The sequence below is a fragment of the Canis lupus genome, chromosome 7 (assembly GCF_048164855.1).
Source record: "Canis lupus baileyi chromosome 7, mCanLup2.hap1, whole genome shotgun sequence".
In the NCBI taxonomy this organism is placed as follows: domain Eukaryota; kingdom Metazoa; phylum Chordata; class Mammalia; order Carnivora; family Canidae; genus Canis; species Canis lupus.
In genome coordinates this window covers 37,130,470-37,150,590 of record NC_132844.1, presented here as the reverse complement: position 1 = coordinate 37,150,590, position 20,121 = coordinate 37,130,470, and the positions used below count along the sequence as shown (strand labels likewise).

At 42.9% G+C, this 20,121-nt stretch overlaps 1 protein-coding gene and 1 pseudogene across 4 annotated transcripts in view; one reads left to right on the top strand and one right to left on the bottom strand.

Annotated features, from left to right (window-relative positions):
- Positions 1-13,432, bottom strand: part of LOC140636778 (developmental pluripotency-associated 5 protein-like) — a 45,300-nt gene extending 31,868 nt beyond the window's left edge. The window contains exons 1-3 of one of the 4 annotated variants that reach the window (XM_072832355.1): positions 13,163-13,432; positions 12,894-13,073; positions 10,855-11,182 (exon numbers count right to left, since the gene is read on the bottom strand). In XM_072832355.1, coding sequence (XP_072688456.1) covers positions 11,046-11,182; positions 12,894-13,073; positions 13,163-13,274 — 429 coding nt within the window. In that variant the 5' untranslated portion in view covers positions 13,275-13,432 and the 3' untranslated portion in view covers positions 10,855-11,045. Of the gene's footprint in view, positions 1-10,854; positions 11,183-12,165; positions 12,553-12,893; positions 13,074-13,162 lie in introns of those variants that run through there. The other 3 variants (XM_072832356.1, XM_072832357.1, XR_012033997.1) reach the window with 3 other exon arrangements.
- LOC140636777 (small ribosomal subunit protein eS4-like) lies at positions 13,429-20,121 on the top strand (annotated as a pseudogene).

The window sequence follows — 20,121 nt, the reverse complement described above, 5'->3', positions numbered from 1 at the left end:
GCTGTCAGTAGAGCGTAAGACTCTTGATCTCAGGGTTGTTTGAGCCCCAATTTGAGAGGGTATAGTTTACTTAAAAAATAATAATTTAATAAAAGTTTAAAAATAAATCAAAATAAAAACATTGTAAGGCAAAGGCCATTTACCTCTTAAACGGGTCATCTAGAAATAGGGTACGTAAGAATCAGCATAAATAATATTTTAGCTCTACCTAGTGGCCAAAAATGGGATTAACTCCTGAAACTAGAAATTTCCCAAATTCACAAAGATGTGACCGTTCTTAACAGAAAGGGGGGAATGTCCCTATGTTAGGTTAAAAGGGCAGTAGGTAAAACAAGAGTGTCAAATGTTTAATATGGCAGGGCCTGTGCTTTTTAGCTATGCTCTTAAAAGATGCCCAAGGAGAATTGACTGATTATCCATGTACTGTAGAATTGGTTCCCAGCTAAATATAAAGAGAGAATTGTCTATTTACAATATAGAAGCATATTGACAGAAATGGTCCTTCACAGGAAACCCTTGCAAAGAAGAGGGTCTGGAATAACAGAAAATCCTCATAGTCAGGATTGCCAGATAAAATACAAGATGCCCAGTTTTATTTTAATTTTAGATAAACAAATAATTTTTTATATATGTCTCAAATACCTAAAACTTAAGGAGTTCTTTTAACAAATGAGAGGTTGCTAGAGGGGGCATGGATAGGAGATGGGAGAAATGGGTGAGGGTGTCAAAAGGTAAAAACCTCTAATTACAAATAAGGGCGGTGCCTGGGTGGCTCAGTTGGTTGAGCATCTGACTGTTGATTTCCCCTCAGGTCACAATCTCAGGGTCATGGGATCAAGCCCATACTCACCAGGGAGTCTGCTTGAGATTCTTTCCCTCTCCGCCTACTCTCTCTCTCACAAGTGTACTCTCTCTGTCTTTCAAATAAATAAACCTTACAGAAATAAATAAATACTGGGGATCTAATATACAGTATGGTGACTATAGCTAAAAATACTGTATAGTATATTTGAAAGTTGCTGAGAGTAGATCCTAAAAGTTCTCATTACAAAGAAAAATATTGTAACTATGTGTGGTGATGGATGTTAACTAGACTTATTATGGTGACCATTTTGCAATACATACATACAAATACTAAATCATGTTGTACACCTGAAGCTATTATGTTATACATCAATTATGTTATATGTCAATATAAAAATGATATTGTTATATCTCAATTTTTTAAAAAATAAAAAGTAACAACACAGTGTTATCAAATTGATAACAGATTTGAAGAAAATACTTGAAAACTATAAATAAATATATATATATATATATATATATATATATATATATATATATATATATATATATTCCAAATAAACAAAAACAGGATAGGGATCTCTCAATAGAAAAATGGACATAGAACACATTTAGGCTATTCACAGAAAAGGAAAATAAATGACTTACAAGTATATGAGATGGTCTACCTAACTTGAGAAGTGCATATTAAAATAAGATGGAAAAAAAGTCAGAGGACTAATACTACTTGACTTCAAGACTTACTATAAAGCTATAGTAATCAAGAGAATGTGGCATTGGCAAAAAAAAAAAAAAAATGGACAAAGAGATCAACAAAACAGAATAGAGAGTTCAGAAATAGACCCACATAAAGTAGTGTCAACTTATTTTTGACAAAGAAGTAAAAGGAACACAATGAAGAAAAGATAGATTTTTCAACAAATAGTTATGGAAAAACTGGATAACTACATACAAAAAAAAAACATCATACAGCTAAATAAAATGTAAAACTATAAAACTCCTAGTAGATAACATAGGAGAAAATTTAGATGACATTGGGTCCATGATAACTTTTTATTTACTATTTTTATTCAGGTATAATTGACATATAACATTATATTCATTTCAGGTATATAACATGATTCAACATTCATATTTATTTATTGCAAAATGATCACCGCAGTAAGTCTAGTTAACATCTGTTACCACACGTAGCACAACAAATTTTTTTTCCTTTTTTTGTAATGAGAACCTTTAAGATCTACTTTCTTAGCTTTCTTAACTTTCAAAAATACAGTACTATTAATTATAATCACCATACAATATATTAGACCCCCAAAGCTTATTTATAACTAGAAATTTGTACCTTTTGATACCTTCACCCATTTTGCTCACCCCCACAGTTCACCTTTGTTGACCACCAATTTGTTCTCTGTATCTATGAGTTTGGTTTCTGTTTTGTTTTGTTTTTTAGATTCCACATACAAGTGAAATCATACAGTATTTGTCTTTCTCTGAGTTATTCCACTTGGCATAATACCAAGGTCCATCCATGTTGTCACAAATGGCAAGATTTCATTCTTATTGCTGAGTAGTATTCCACTGTGTATATCGGTGGTGACTTTTTAAATGCAACATCAATGATAAAATCCATTAAAGAAATAATTGATAAGCTGGATTTCATTAAAATTTAAAACCTCTGCTCTGGTGCTCGCTTCGGCAGCACATATACTAAAACCTCTGCTCTGCAAAAGATGCTAGAAGAAAATATTTGCAGAAGACATATCTGATAAAGAGCTGTATCCAAAATATATAAAAACTCTTAGAACTCAACAAGAAAATTACCCTGCTTTAAAAATGGGCAAAACAGAGGTGCCTGGGTGGCTCAGTGGTTGAGTGCCTGCCTTTGGCTCAGGTCATGATCCCAGGGCCCTGGGACTGAGCCCCACATCAGGCTCCCCATGGGGAGCCTGCTTCACCCTCTGCCTATGTCTCTGCCTCTCTCATGAATAAATAAATAAAATCTTTTTTTAAAAAGGGGGGGTGCAAAACATCGGAACAGACACCTCACCAAAAAAGATATACAGATGGCAAATAAACATGTGAAAAGATGGTTCAGATCATTGTCATTAAAGGAGTTGAAAATTAAAATTAGACACCACTACACACCTATTAAGGCCAAAATCAAAAACACTAAAATCAAACATTAGCAAAAATGTAGAGCAACAGGAACTTTCATTCACTGCTGATGGGAACAAAAAGTGATACAGCCACTTTGAAAGACAACTTGACAGTTTCTTTGAAAAGTGAACATACTCTTACCATATGACCCAACAATCATGCTTCTTTTTATCTATCCAAGGAAGCTGAAAACTTATGTCCACATAAAAGCCTACACACAGATATTTACAGCAGCTTTATTCATAATTGCCAAAACTTGAAAGCAACCAAGATGTCCTTCAGTAGGTGAATGGATAATCTGTGGTATATCCAGATAATGGAATATTACTCGGTGCTAAAAAGAAATGAGCTATCAAACCCAAGTTTATGGAAGAAACTTAAAAGCATATTACTGTGTGAAAAAAAGACAATCTGAAAAGGCTACATAGTGGATGATTCTTATTACATGACATTCAGGAAAACGCAAAACTATGAGGCAGTAGAAAGATAAGTGGTTGCCAAGAGTTAAGGGGAGGGAAGGGATGAATTTGCAGAACATAGAGATTTTTAGGGAAGTAAAACTATTCTATGTGATACATTAATGGCGGATACATGTCATTATATTTATGTCAAAACAAATGGAGTTTCTCAGTGATAAAAATGTGTCAGTGTAGGTTCATCAGTTGTAACAAATGTACCTCTCGGGCAAGGGATGTTAATAGTTAGGGAGACTGTGTGTGTGTGTGTGTGTGTGTGTGTGTGTGTGTACACACGCACAGGTTTATGGAAATTCTCTGTACTTTCTGCTCAATTTCACAATGGACCTAAAACTGCTCTAAAAATTAAAGACTACTTTTTAAAGAATAGTAGGTGTGGCAACCCTCAGCCCATTGCCTATCTTAAAGTTATAAAAGGAAGCTTGATCACTGGCAGAGATTTGATACAGATAAATGAGAGAACCTCAAAAGTGCAACGCAGAGAGCTTGACCTGTAGTTGCCAGAATTCAGTGATGGAGTGGCACCTGGCTTGTGCCTAAGTAGTCTTGAGGCAAGAAGCTTGCTGGTTACTTGAGCTCCTCTGGGCAAGAAACTATCTTCAGGAAAAAAAAAGGGCTACACTTTCATAGAAAGAGAAGCAAAGGGACTTGTTTCCTGTGGGTTCCTTGAAGCAGAACCATCCTTAGTTGTCTTGAAGACATGAGCAAAATGCCTCAAACTAGCACAGTGAATGTGCTGGAAGCAAGATAGGCAAGAACAAAAGAAAAAGTTCAGTTCAAGAGGTAAATTAAGTGCTTTTGAGAGAAACTGTATTATGTATCAACCCAAAAATGATTAGACAGGGTTTCTGTCTGTGCTTTTGAGCCAAGAGAAGATAAATAAGTATTCAAATAATTTCTATATAATGCTGAGAAGGTTAGGTTTTATAACGTGGAACTGGATGCCACTGATCCTGAAAGGTTTAAGATGTTGGAAGTGGGTCAGATTTGGTGGCAATGTGGATGGATCAAATGGAGTCAAGTGTGGAGGCCACAGAAGAGGTAGATCACAATAGCGATTGCAAGCTCAAAGTGAGTACTAAGGGCCTGACCTTGGAAAGTAAAAGGAGTATGAAAAAAGAAGCAATTCAGGCAAAATCTGAGGAAGAGGCAAAACCTGACTAAACTTTAAGACTGACTAGATTCAGGAGATAAGGACAAGAGAAAAAGAAAACAAAACAATGATAAGAATGTTTTTTCTAGTGGTGAAAGAAAAAAGGAATTTATTTCAGAAAACAGTAACATTCTATTTTATTCATGTCAGATTAGCAAAAAACTGAGTATATAAAATTTTTGTGACACTGTGAAGAAAGTGGAACGTATATGCACTTTTGGTGGAAATGAAGACCAGTGCAACCACTCTGATGTACACCCTACCAGCTTTTAGTGAAGTTAAGCATGAGAAGTATGAACACAACCTACAGCACAGAAAGCACACCACCAGTTAATTGCCTGAGAGGTTTCCCCACATATTCACAAGGGGGCATGTACAAAGATGTTTGTAATAGCATTGTTTGTGGAAGTAGGAATTAGGAGTAATTTAAATGTCTATCATTAGGGTAAAAGATGAGAAAATGTGGTAAATGCACACAAAGTAGAAGTCAAAAAGAACTAACTAAAGATATGCCCAGATGATCTTAGGACATGGTATTGGATTCTAAAAGTAAGCAAGAATTAAAAAGACAGCATCGTAACAAGATCAAGTCCCACATCAGGCTCCTGGCATGGAGCCTGCTTCTCCCTCTGCCTGTGTCTCTGCCTCTCTCTCTGTGTCTCTGGGTCTCTTGTAAATAAATAAATAAAATCCTAAAAAGGAAAGAAAGAAAGAAAGAAAGAAAGAAAGAAAGAAAGAAAGAAAGAAAGAAAGAACGAACTAAGGTCTGATTAAACAGCTTCTGCACAATAGACAGACCCACAATAGACCCATAGAGAACGGCAAGAGATGGTAACAAATGGAACACACACACACACACACACACACACACACACACACCCCTCCCCTCCAGTGCTGAGAACTACACCAGAGAGGGAGCCAGAGAGGCATAGAACTGAGGGACTGTGAGCATATTTCTCTGCCCTGGGGCACAGAGAAAAAAAAAGAAAAAAAAAAAGGCTGCAGTTTAAAAAGGGCAACTATAACATAAAGAAACTAGCCCTAGAACCTTGCCAAATGTCCGGGGAGCTGCTGGTACTGTCTCCAGGTAGAGGGGCTGGTGATCTCAACAGTTTACGTTCCCCCCTCACCTTAATAGCACAGACAAAATCAGGGTACTGGCACCATAGCCGGCCTGCCACCTCAGCAAGCCCCAGGCTCTTAACCCACACCAGTCCCAGCCATCCCACCAAGGCAGCTGGAGCATGGAGCATGCCAGAACACACCTAGTTAGTGCTCACCGCAGCTCCAGCCATTCTGACTAGATGACACAGGTGCAAAGCACCCTGGAACACTGGGGGCCCATACTACTTTGGCTCCGGATAACTTGCCAGGGCACCCCAGGAGCAAAATCCCCAGGGCACCCCAACCCACACCTGCCTCAGCTCCAGCTCCCCTACCAGGGTGCCCCCAGGTGGAGCACCCTAAGACACCCCAGCTTGCACCCACTTCAGCTTCAGCTGTCCTACTAGGGTACACTGTGTGCAGAGAGCCAAGGGACACCTCAGCCTGCACTCATCAGCTCCACTCATCCCACCAGGGCAGCCTCAGAATAGAGTGCCCCAGGACTCCTAGCCCATGCTGGCCAGCCAAAGTCACCACACATGCACAGTCTACACAGGGGATGACTATGCACAAGATCATTCCTTTAAGTTTAGGAGAAGTAGCTGTTCTGCCTAATGCATAGAAACAAACACAAAAGTCAAACAAAATGAGACAGAGGAATATGGTCCAAACAAAAGCAAGACAAAACCTCAGAAAAGAAAGAAAGAAAGAAAGAAAGAAAGAAAGAAAGAAAGAAAGAAAGAAAGAAAATCTACCTGATACAGAGTTAAAAGTAATGGAGAGAGGAGTGAATGAACTTAAGAAGTTCAACAAAGAGGTTGAAAATATAAAAAAGGACCAATCAGCATTGAATACATTTACTAAAATAAAAAATACACAAGAGGGAATCAATAGTAAATTAGAGGTTTAGTAATCTAGAAGATAGAGTAATGGAAAGTACCCAAGCTAAACAGCAAAATGAAAGAATTTTTTTTAAATGAGGAGGGGCACCTGGGCAGCTCAGTTGGATAAACCTCCAATGACTCTTGATCTCAGGGTCCTGAGTTCAAGCCTGGTGTTGGGCTCCATGCTGGGCATGGAGCTTAATTTAAAAAAAAAAAAAAAAAATTAAAATAAAGATAGGTTAAGGGAGGACTTGGACAACATCAAGTGAACAGTCATTTGCATTTTAGGAGTCCCAGAAGAAAAGAGAGAGAAAGGAGCAGAAAACTTATTTAAAGAAATAACTTTGGCCCAGGGCGCGATCCTGGAGACCCGGGATCGAATCCCACATCGGGCTCCCGGTGCATGGAGCCTGCTTCTCCCTCTGCCTATGTCTCTGCCTCTCTCTCTCTCTCTCTCTCTGTGACTATCATAAATAAATAAAAATTTAAAAAAAAATTAAAAAAAAAAAAAGAACAGTCAAAAACTTCCATAACCTGGGGAAGGAAACAGACATGCAGGTTCAGGAAACAGAGAGAGCTTCAAACAAGATGAACCCAAAGAAGTCCACACCACAATACTTAATAACTGAAATGTCAAAGAGGAAATATAAAAATTCTTCACCTAGAACTATGAAATTAAAAGCTCTGAGAGTAAGTATGAAAATCTGCATTAAATAAGTATTCCATTTGACTTTATGATTACTTAAGTTTTTATAGAGGTAGTTGATATTAGAATGGCAGGGTTTTTTTTTTCAAAGATTTTATTTATTTATTCATGAGAGACACAGAGAGAGAGGCAGAGACACAGGCAGAGGGAGAAGCAGGTTCCATGCAGGGAGCCTGACGTGGGACTCGATCCCCGGTCTCCAGAATCACACCCCAGGCAGAAGGCGGTGCTAAACCGCTAAGCCACCAGGGCTGCCCAGAATGGCAGTTTTTAAATTCCTTAAGGTTGCTTAATACAGGTACCAATTGCACAATGACATGTGTAAAAATCTTTAAAAGGGGGGAGGGGAATCCCTGGGTGGTTCGGTGGTTTAGCGTCTTCCTTGGCCCAGGGCATGATCCTTGAGACCCTGGATGGAGTCCCGCATCCAGCTCCCTGCGTGGTGCCTGCTTCTCCCTCTGCCTGTGTCTCTGCCTCTCTGTGTGTGTCTCTCATGAATAAATAAAATCTTAAAAAAAAAAAAAAAAAGAATGACGTGTAGGGATATCTGGGTGGCTCAGGGGTGGAGCATCTGCCTTTGGCTCAGGGCTGATTCTGAGATCCCATATCGAGTTCCACATCGGGCTCCTGCAGGGAACTGCTTCTCCCTCGGCCAATGTCTCTGTGTATATCATGAATGAATGAATGAATAAATAAATAAATAAATAAATCTTTTAAAAAAAGGCATGTGTATGTGGTGGGGGAGGGAACAATGAATGGAGTAAGAAGAGTACTGAACGCTGAAAGACAGAAGTCTGGAAATTGGTGTCCTGAGAATTGCTTGGAAGGTTGGGGGAACCCCTCCCCCACAAAACACACACATAAACCTGTTGCAATTGGGTCCAGGAACCTAACATAAATAAGAATTGAGAACACTCATTCCCTCTCAACTGATTTAGAAATGGTGGAAGAGTCAGATTAACCAAATTAATTTCTTTTAACCCAATGGCTCTCAAGCTTCGCGGCTTGTTAAACCACAGGTTGCTAGTTCCCCAGACCAGAATTTTAAATTGAGTAGGCCTGAGGTGGATCTGAAAATGTGTAGCTTTAACAAGTTCTCAGGTGATGCTGCTACTGCTGACCAGTGGACCTCCTTCAACCTGAATTTTCTCATTGGTAAAGTAAGCAATAGTGATGTTCTATATTCATGTAAATAAAGATATGAAAGTGCTTTTTCATTACATAATCATTACATAATAATTATATTGTACTATAATCCAGTTGAATGGAGTAAGATGATGTATTAAATCAATCTAGACAAGTTTTCTACAGAGTTACAAAACACATCACCCGGTGTGAAAAAGCCAAAAAGTTAATCCAAAGTAATCATTTTGAAAAGTCAGTTTACATGAGTGAGGAGGAGCCATCCTGGGCAATTCTTATCCTCTCACCACCCACATGTACTCCATGGGCACATCTCCTGCTCCAATGGGCACATCCCACCCATAAAGCCACCATCCTCTACACAGTGGGTGGCTCTGGGCACACGCACTTGATTATCCTCTATCCTTCACCACAGATGACCCTGGGCCCCTTTCCCTCAAACTTTCCTAAAGCCTCAAAAAGAGAGGAATCATCCATCTGTTTTCCCTTTTAGCTCCTTTCTTCAGACTCAAGCCCTGATTCACTCGTTTGTCATACTTGTCCCTCATTTAAGTCCCATGGCTGTGGTAGTTCCGACTAGAAGTCCTCTGAAACTTAGATATTCTTATTTCTCTTTTTCAGCAATACAACTAAACACTATTCAGTCTGCCAGTTTAATAAAGCTAAATCCTAGATATCCACCATGCAAGACAACAACCGTGCTTTCTGTCAAAGTTAGGAAGACAATCCCATGAAATGAGGTCCAGCTTCTGATGGCTGGAGTCAAGTTGGGATAACCTGGTGCTTCCAAAACTGCTGTAGAGATTACAACATGGCTATGGACCTGGTAGGGCCGCTTCTCCCTGGACAAACTCTAATTTCCAAATTCTCTGTGCCAAACAGACAAAACCTCTTATTCCTGATTAGTTAACTATGACAATTTAATGTTTCAGAGTCTGTGTTCATGTAAAAAACATACCAGACATTTGTTTTCTGGAAAGATTCCCTGAAATCCTGAAAATGCTCCCTGGCCATATCTTCATTTTTTTCCTCTCTAGAGCAAGGTTCTTGGGAGGGGGCAAAGCAGACCCTCAATAAAGTTTCAGTTTTTAACAAACTGATGGGAGCAGTGGAGAGGCAAGGCAGAGGGGTTAGAGAGAAATCACGATGTAAACAGATTCTAGCTGGAGGGGAGACAGGAACTAAATTTCTCAGGGGTTCTGAGGGACTAGAGAGCATCGTAGACAACTCACCACCAGCTTAAAACCCCTGGGTGACTCTCCTGCTCTTAGCTTGGTGTCTGAGGCCCAGGGGAACCTGTCTTCCTTCTTTCCCGGCCCTGACCACATCTGTTCAGCTACCCTCCCGGCCACAGCCGGCCCTAGAGCCGCTTCCCCGGGTCTCTCTACCAGGCTGTGCGTGCATCTCTTCCAGCCTCTTCCACCCGGCCAGACTCTGCTCACAGATAACCTGGCTTTCACCCAGAATTGACTTCCTCAGGGAGACTTTGCCTCAGTCCAGTCTCAAGCACCGTCAAGCTCCTCCAAACAACTCGGTGGCCCAGGAATCTCACTCCCCACAACGCCCTCCCTCCGTGGTGGGAGTCCTGGCCGCCCCCCACCCACCCCCGGGGGAGCCCAAGGTGGGAGCTCCAGAGATCTGCGTGCGCACTCCAAGCTGGGCCCAGCCAGGAGCATCTACCCCACTCAGAATCTCCCCCTTCCCCACTCCACGCAGTTTCTTGTGACCCTCAAAGTTTGGGTAACATTCAAATGTAAATATATGGATCATGAGGAGGCGGTGTGATGGATGAGCCTTGATTTTCCTAACCTGTAAAATGTTAATATTGAAAGAATTGAGTCACTAAATGCCAAGAGCCCGGTGAAGTTCCCGGCAGGCCTGAGGTTCTCCATCAGCGTTGGCTATTGTTAACTACGTTTGGGCCAAAGGATTTCACTAGATTGGATTTGCTCGTTTATCAGTTGTTTTGTAAGCAAGCAATCCATGCTTTCCTGGACAACGCCCTAGACTGACTCTCCTCTAAATCTCCTCAGAGCTAATGAAGCCTTTCCGTAGGGCAGAACCCTCATCTCCATTACAATGAAAGCTGTTTGGCTTCTCTTAATCCTCTACCCTGGGTGGAAAACTAGCCAAAAGCTTAAAACAAAGAGGAAAAAGGGCAGCCACCCCAAGACCTTTTTTTTTTAATCTACAGTTTATTCCAAAACTTTCCCTATGAATTCGCAGTTTTGTGTGGTCTTGAAGGGCTGAAAAATCTTCAGTGCAGAGCATGCATGGGATTTATGGCATATGCTTAAATTTCCAAATTTTGCTACTTTTACACAGATTAATTTTTCTACACTGGCAAGTACTGCCCCTTAAAACAGAACTTCTAGACCGTTGTTTTTTTAAGATTTTATTTATTTATTCATGAGAGACACAGAGAGAGAGGCAAAGACACACGCTGAGGGAGAAGCAGGCTCCGTGCAGGAAGCCCGATGTGGAAACTCGATTCCAGGACTCCAGGATCACGCCCTGGGCTGATGTCGGCGCCAAACCGTTGAGCCACCCAGGCTGCCCATCTAGACTGTTCTAAGGACAAGGACAGTTCTGTGTTTCATCAGCACTGCAGAGTTTCAAGTCCCAGATCTGCAGTTTACGTTTTCACACACATTCATTGCCAACTGACCGAAGGGGGCACTAGCTGAGGGTAATTTGAGGGAGTCACAACTCCTGGCCCAAGCGAGAAGTACTAATCTCAGGAAGACTGCACCTAATAGGTCAGAAAGAAAAAGGATTGCCAATCACCTGTGACTAAGCTTGTGGAGAAGCAGGCAATCTCATTTATTGCTGCTGGGTGTAAAATTATTTCAACTCCCATGGAAGGCAATTTGGTACTATCTAGCAAAATCATATATACAATTTCCTCTCTGGACCAGCAATTTACCCTCTAACTTAGCCTATAGAATACGTGCACACTTGCAAAACAATGACCTTCAAGGTATTCATCACAGCTATGTAAAAACCAAAGATTGGGAACAACCTAAAAATCCTTTGGTAGGGAACCAATTAAATGGAATCATGCCCAACTATATAATCTACATTATGATTGTGATTGTATTAAAAAAAATAACACTCTTCCAGAGCACACAAGAAAATAAAGCTTTTTATTTTTGGAGTAGAAATGAGTGCATAAATGGATAATTATACAGACTACTTTTATAATCTTATAAATGGATGGATAGGAGACTTTTCTATCATTTTTTGGATTCTGATCCATTTGAATGTAGTATCCAAAATTTATATGTAAATATTACTGTTACTTAGGAAAATACTGTTTATTCCAATATAGCAACAACCAGTATTCTCCACTTAGTCCATAGTTCCGTCTCATTATATTGCATATCAGCTAGTGGTCTTGTATTAGGATTACAAGTATATAAAACTACTCCACTGAGAAAATACTAACATTTCTATCTTTGTTTTGGAGAATATTTGCTTTTCATTTTGCACATTACCTTATAATTATCTTTAAAAAGAACCCAGGTCAGCTCAGACATTATTACATTTCCCCTAAAATTGACTGGGTTTTGATCAAAGCTGCCATCTCAGAACCCAACTCCTATACCTTTTAACCCTAACCATGGGTGCTCTTGGACTTTTTTTCTAGCTTTGAAGGTTTTAATTAAGGGTGAAGCTCAAGGGCCAACTTGACTGTGATGTTATCTCCAATACTTCAACAACATCAAGGCACTATTTATTTAAAATGTTATCCTTTAATTAGCAAATTTGGGGGGTAGGGGAGAAGCCACATTAGGACTCAGACAAAGGCAGAGACCCAAAATCAGCTGGTTTTTCCCTGTCAGGCTGGAGCAGAATTTCAACCAGACCATATACATCCCAGCTCTGGAGACAACAATCTACTCTTCCAATCCTGATTCCAGGTACGTTGGTGGCAAACTGGCTTCACTTCATCCAAGGACCTAGCTGTAGGGCTTTCATGGCATCCTCAAGTTTGAGCATCCCTGCACCAGAAAGCAACAAAGTGTGCATAAGGGGAGAAGATAAGAGCCTGGACAGTTCTCAGCCTCTTTCAAGGTCGGTTTCTGGGACTTCTCAGCTTGGCATTCTGCACCTGGAATTCTTGGGAACATCAGAAGGTGGGGCCAGTGAGCTCATTCCAACCTACCCTAAGAAGCTAGAGGGGAGTGTTGGGAGGGAGGGGGAGAACTGGGAACAGGTCTCAGATAACCTTTCCTTAGGAGGCCAGGCCACCTCTCATCCTAGTCTTACCCCACGGTCTCTAGGAACAACAGACCGCATTAAAGTCGTCTCAGCAGCAGCCCAGCTATAAAGAGCCTGGGGTGATGCCTGGGGTGGGGGTTTTTGTGGGGAGAAGAGCAGGGGTGAGAAGGACTGCAGGAGAAGAAATAAAACGACCCCCACGAGTCCCCATGCCAAAAGCACGTCGCCAGGCCTTTTACCTCGTTCCCGTCGCTGGCGGTGCCACTCGGCCATGGACTGGAGCATCCACTTGGCCCTGAGCTTGTACAAGTAAGAGCCATAAACCAAGACCTCGGTGAGGCCCGAGGATTCCAGAACCTTTAGCTCGAGCATGACTTTGCTCACTTGCTCGATGTACGGGATTCGAGATCCAGCTGGGCCTGTTTGGGATAGAGAACATGGGCGCTCAGGCCCGCGGAGACCCAGACGCCCGCGTCAGGGCACCCAGGTCAGGATTGGGCTCACTCACCAAACATAGCTTCCAAGAGCTGCGTCTGGACCTGCAACACCTCGGGGTCTTTCAAGTCTGCCGGAACTTTCACCCATGGTGGAATATCTTTCCGTCCTGGCAGCGTCCCCATCCGGCGTGCCTCAAAACCAGTCACGCTGCCAACGAGGCTAGGCCCGACCGAGTCGCCCGGCCACGGCGCTGGGAGTCGGGCGCTGGGCGGGGCCGCCCACGGCAAGCCCCGCCCCCGCGCCGAGTCGCTCGCTGAACGCCCGCCTGGCCCGCCTGCGCGGCCCTCGCACGTGACCTCCCGCCGGGTGCGGGCCGCGCTCTCCCACCTCACAAAGGTTTCTCCACACCGGAAGCTCTTGGCCTTGGGAGTGCTTGGGACGAGGGCAGCGTCAGCTCTAGCCCTGGGAACGAGTGACTGGGCCGGAACCCCGGGAAGACGAAAGTGCAAGGCCGCAGGGTGAGACATCTCCAGGGAGCTGCCAAATCGAGGGCCTGCCTCCACGTTCCAGAGGAGGGTTCCACTTCCCGGGGGCCTGAGGGGGGCCAAACCCCGAGGCTTCGCTTCGCCCAGCGCCTACAACCCCCGAGGACGCAGGAGTAATAACTGCCATTTAACAAAGGTGAAAAGGAAATTTGGAAATTCCTTATCTGCAAGGAACGTGATAGGGTCGCTAAACTGCCCTTCCTTTGAAGCCGCTAAGTCTGGAATCTTTAAATCTATCCTGATTTTAAAACTCATGTGTGCCCCACCTGGCCACTTGGGTCCAAACTGTAGATGGTAGATTTTTTTTTTCTTTTTTTTTTTTTAATTTTTTTTTATTTGAGAGAATACCAGGGAGCATGGGTAAGGGCAGAGGGAGAAGGAGAATCCTCAAGCAGACTTCCTGTGGAGCATGGGGCCTAAAGTGGGTCTCAGTTCCAGGACTCTGAGACATGACCTACGCCAGAAAAAGAGTCACCCCGGCACTCCTGTATAGACCAGACTTCAGCCTCCAAATAATTTATTCATTTAAAAAACATACTGCTTGAAAAAAAAAAAAAAAAAACATACTGCTTGAAGTGATGCACTAGATTCATACAATGAGAGTGTGATTTCAATGTTTTATGGCTTCATAGATGTGGAAATGAAGCTGACTTTTCCCAAGACCATGTTCTGGTAATATACAATCCCATCAGCTATTATGACTATCTCTTGAGGCAAACTTCTTCACATTCAGGCAAAAAACTGGGTTCTTGGGGCGCCGAGGTGGTTCAGTCAGTTGAGCATCCAGTTCTTGGTTTCAGCTCAGGTCATAATCTCAGGGTCCTGAGTTGAAGTCCCAAGTGGAGCCTGAACTCATGGCTGTGAGATGGAGAGTCCTGTGCTGTACCAACTGAGCCAGCCAGCACTCCCCCCACCCCCACTCCCACCCCGGTGGTTTTGAATTTTAGAGGAAGGGAGAAGAAGTAATTGTGTGTCAGATAGCTAATAAAAAATAACTTTACTGGAGGGAAAAAAAGTATAACCTATCTCCTCAGTGAGAATTTCCTTATGCTTTTTAAATCACTCTCCCCCCTCCTCCTACACACCATTTCTTTGAATGGAAATTCAATATAGTACGTATATATTTTAAATATTCTATTTTTAAGCAGTCTCCACACCCAACATGGGACTTGAACTCACGGCCCCAAGTCAAGAGTTGCATGCTACACCCACTAAACCAGCCAGGCACCCCATCAATATAGTTTTTTTTTTTAATATAGTATTTAAAGCAGAGGGGCACAGGAATTATATCCAACTTGGGGGGTATTAAAAATAAGCCTTCATAACTATACAAACTTATTTCAAACTTGTAAAACTTTACAGACTTAGAAGATAACCACGATTTAAATTTTTGGTTCAGGGATCCCTGTGTGGCGCAGCGGTTTAGCGCCTGCCTTTGGCCCAGGGCGCGATCCTGGAGACCCAGGATCAAGTCCCACGTCAGGCTCCCGGTGTATGGAGCCTGCTTCTCCCTCTGCCTGTGTCTCTGCCTCTCTCTCTCTCACTGTGTGCCTATCATAAATAAATAAAAAAAAAATTTAAAAAAAAAAAATAAAATAAAAAAAAAAATAAATTTTTGGTTCAGAAAGTATGACCATCAAAAAATATTAAATGGTAATGACTAATGTCCCTTCTAAAAAAAAAAAAAAACTCATGCATAATTAAATCAGCACAGGTGTCACAACAGCAGCTTATAAGAACTGGTTTCCCCACTCCTGTCAATGAGTCCCCAGTAATCCCAGGCCTGGCCCCTGGGATAAGTGACTATGGAGGCCTCACTGCTTTTTCATTTACACATTTTGATTGTAGATTCACAAACTGCTGGTTTGGGGGTCTGATTGGCTAGTAGTAGTGTGATTTACTAAGGGGAGTTAGATCCCTCTCCTTAGCCCCTCCTCAAAATTGTGCCACTACCAACTCCTTCTTGCTTGAGGGATATCTACTGTAATTTTGTTATCTCCCAGGATGCAATTGTTTACATGTCTCCCTTTAGCATTCCAGCCTGGCCCAGACAACTTTTCTGAGTATGCATGAAATGAAGACACAGAAAATTCACTCAATTCCAAATATTACCTCTTTGCAGCTTTTCCTTTTAATCAGGTGGGAACCCCATCCAGAGGCTCTGAGGCCATCACCACAATCACACCCGCCATCACCTCTCTCTCTCCCACTTTTGAGTATTTAGACTGTTGGATGGCATAGTGAAAAGAGATTTGCAGAGGGCTCATGAATGTCCTGTATCATACCATGGACCTCAGAGGCAAAGCTGGTAAGTGCCAAGTGCCAAAATTCAGATGTGTCAGAGGTACCCAGGGCTTGTTCTCTGAGCTTTCTGGAAACTGGCAGCACATTCTAGTCAGCTACACCTGGACCTGGATCCAAAGGCTTCTCGCCACCCACTGCTAGGCATGCCACTATGGGCTGGAGGAGACACCAGAGTAGATGTTGGCAACCAGTCCTCACAGGGTCACCCTTCCAACCTAAAAACACACAGTGGCCTTTATGTGGTCACCATCCAGGAACTGTTGGGAAGCCCCTCCACTTTGTCCAAGATGACCCTCATCTTGGCTTAAGAATCCTAGGGTTGCTGCAGCAGAAAATGTAGTCCCATTAACACTCATTCCACCCCTGCCTTTCTCAGGAAAAGGCTGTTGAAGGCCAGCATCTCTGTGGGATCCTCAGCATGGGATTTTACACAAGTTTGGAGGAAATGGTTTCCCAAGCCCAGAGTTGTCACCGCAGCCCAGATAAGCTTGACCAGTCCATCCTCTCCTCCCTCTCTCTGCCCCCTTGGCTAAGATTTTTGCCCATCTCCTGGAGCCTTTCCAAGGGTTGCACAGGGGAAGCATGGCCCAACCTCAGGAACTTTGGCTTGGGGGCTATAAACACATCCACAGAAGAACTCAGCCTCCAGGCAATTCTCCCTGGCTTCTTGGCTTCAGTGAAGAAGTCCTGGCTTGTCTCTGGGTGTACACCGACGTCACTCCTGGCTGGCTCCAGGCCCAGGCCGGCATTTTTTTTGTCGCTATAAGGACAGCTTCCCTCACCCCAGCTGGGGCCCAACGACCCCTTTCAGGCAGCTGCCTTTGGATTTGCTTCCTGTCTCCAGCTCCTCAGCTTCTGAAGACAATGTCCGGCCAGACCTAGTGCCAACACAGGGCAGCAGGGTTGGGGAGCAGAGAGAAGCTTCACATTGCAAGCCCTTACATGGGAAGTGGCTGCGGAGATGCCTGCCGGCCACAATCTGCAGCAGCCCCTTGACTAGCTTGTTGTGCCCCAGGCAGCGTTGTCTCTGTCCCCAGCGTGTCTGCCACTTTCAAGTACAAAAGAGCCCAAGGAGAGCATGCTGAGGGAGAGGGCAGAGGTTCTCAGCCCCGCATGCATCCCCCACAGGGCGGCTGACAAGAGGAGGGTTGCTGGTCAGGGTCCCAAAGGGCGGCAGAATGGAGCCCACAGAGCCTGGCCCTAATCTCAGTTTGATACTTCAGGAAGGACTGCAATGAGAGGCACAGATGTAAGGTTCACCCCCAGGGAAAGGTCCTGGACCACTTCTTACATGGAAGATGAGTACCAGCAGCAACCCCTGGAGGTGTGTCACCTGTAGACCCACGGGTGTGCGGGCTGCAGATGCAACTGGCATTTGCAGAGTATTTTCAGCAAGGGGACCCTGGGAGGAGGATCCACCTCCATTTCCCCATCCACTTTCATTTCAACTTTTGCCCCGGCCTCAGCTTTACCCAGGCAGTGGTCCGAGGAAAGATAAGCTCTTTTCGGGATCCCTGGGTGGCGCAGCGGTTTAGCGCCTGCCTTTGGCCCAGGGCGCAATCCTGGAGACCCGGGATCGAGTCCCACATCGGGCTCCCAGTGCATGGAGCCTGCTTCTCCCTCTGCCTGTGTCTCCGCCTCTCTCTCTCTCTCACTGTGTGCCTATCATAAATAAAATAAAATAAAAATTAAAAAAAAAAAGATAAGCTCTTTTCGTGGGGCTCTGGGGAAACCTGGGATTGGTGACCCACCAAGACTCAGGGTGCCTGGGTAGCTCAGTGTTAAGTGTTTGCCTTGAGCTCAGGTCATGATCTCAGGGTCCTGGAATGGAGTCGTTCATCTGGCTCCCTGCTCAGTGGAGAGTCTACTTCTCTCTCTACCCCTCTCCCTGCTCATGATCTCTCTCCCTCTCTCTTTCTGCCCCTCTCCCTCTCAAATAAATAAATAAAATCTTAAAAAAAAAAAAAAAAGACTCTATATCTCAGAGCAAATGCTGCCCTTTCCTGGAGGGCTAGATTATTCTTTTTTTTTTAATTTTTATTTATTTATGATAGTCACAGAGAGAGAGAGAGGCGCAGAGACACAGGCAGAGGGAGAAGCAGGCTCCATGCACCGGGAGCCCGACGTGGGATTCGATCCCGGGTCTCCAGGATCGCACCCTGGGCCAAAGGCAGGCGCCAAACCGCTGCGCCACCCAGGGATCCCTGGAGGCCTAGATTATTCAGACAGCTTAACCTCAAGGCTTCTTTCGGATCCCAGAGCAATGACAATCACTGACTGACACTTTGCTGAAGGAGGACTTCTGCTTTTAGTATCCTTCCTTGACTTTTGCAGATACTCTATATCTGACTTCTCACTTTAACCCATGGGGGAGGGGACTCCAAGCATCCACACCTTCAAATTTGGGGGGAAGGACAACCAAGCTAGGACACAGAGTAAGTATACTGAGAACTCTTCAATAGACTAGATGATACTCTGCCTATTTACATTTTATTTACAAAAGATTTTAAGTTGCTTCTATTATGATATTGAATTGATATACAATATTCAATCCAAATTTACTATTAGATTTTGTTGGCTTCCATTTATATACTGCCTTGAATAAACCAGAAGACCATTTGGCTCATTAACCATATTTAAGAGTATCTCATTTATATAAAATGGAGACCCACAGAAATAATTATCGGTGAAAGGACAGGAGAATTCTTAATACTCTGGCTATTTATTGATCTATTGCTTTTCAAAAATGTCCTTTGAACATCTGAAAAACAAAACCACACTCTTTTCATGCCTAGCACAACCATGGCTTATGGTCCTAAGAAGCTTCTGAAGCATGTAGCAGCTCCAAACCACTGGATGCTGGATAAATTGACCAGTGTGTTTGCTCCTCATTCATCTACCGGTCCCCATAATCTGAGAAAATGTCTTCCTCTCATCATTTTCCTAAGGAACAAACTTAAGTATGCCCTAGCAGAAGATGTACTAAAGGAGATCTGTATACAACATTTTATTAAGAATGATGGCAAGGTCCAAACTGATAGTAACCTATCCTGCTGGTTTTATGGATGTCATCAGCATTGATAAGATTGGGGAGAACTTCCAGCAAGGGTTGCTTTTCTGTTCATTGGATTACACCTAAGGAGACCAAGTATAAATTGTGTAAAGTGAGAAAGATCTTTGTAAGAACAAAAGGAATCCCTCATCTGGTGAGCCATGATGCTCACAGTATCAGCTATCCTGATCCCATTATCAAGGTGAATGACACCATTTAGATTGACTTATAGACTGGGAAGATTACTGATTTCATCAAGTTTAATACTGGTAATCTTTATATGGTGACCAGAGGTGCTAACCTGGGAAGAATTGGTGTGATCAACAATAGAGACATCCTTTTTTGTTTTGTTTTGTTTTTTCATGTAGTTCATGTGAAAGATGCCAGTGGCAATATCTTTGCTACCTAGCTCCCCAACACTTTTGTTATTGGCAAAGGCAATAAACCATGAATTTCTCTTCCCTTTAGAAAGTGTATCTACCTCACCACTGCTGAAGAGAGAGACAAGAGACTGGCAGCCAAACAGTGCAGTGGGTAAAATGGTCTCCAAGTAATGTGAAGCTCTTTATACTTAATTGAAGATAAAAAAAAAAAAGAAAAGAAAAAAGAAAGAAAGAAAAAAAATCACTTGATTGGGTGCTGGAATTGGGAAGAATTTTTGTGCTGGACTTCAGTAGTTATTTTATTGTAAAATAGTATATTTAAAAATAAAATGCCTCAATACAATCCCTATCAAAATACCAACAGCGTTATTCACAGAACTAAAACAAAAAAATATTAACATTTGTATAAAACTACACAAAAGGCCTCGAACGGCCAGAGCAATCTTGAAAAAGAAAAAACAGGAGGTATCACAATTCCAGATTTCAAGTTATATTACAAAGCAGTAGTAATCAAAATGGTATGATACTGGCATAAAAATAGAAACATAGATCAATGGAATAGAATAGAAAACTCAAAAATAAACCCACAACTGTATGGTCAGTTAATCTTCAACAAAGCAGGGGATCCCTGGGTGGCTCACCAGTTTAGCGCCTACCTTTGGCCCAGGGCGCGATCCTGGAGTCCCGGGATCGAGTCCCACATCGGGCTCCTGGCATGGAGCCTGCTTCTCCCTCCTCCTGTGTC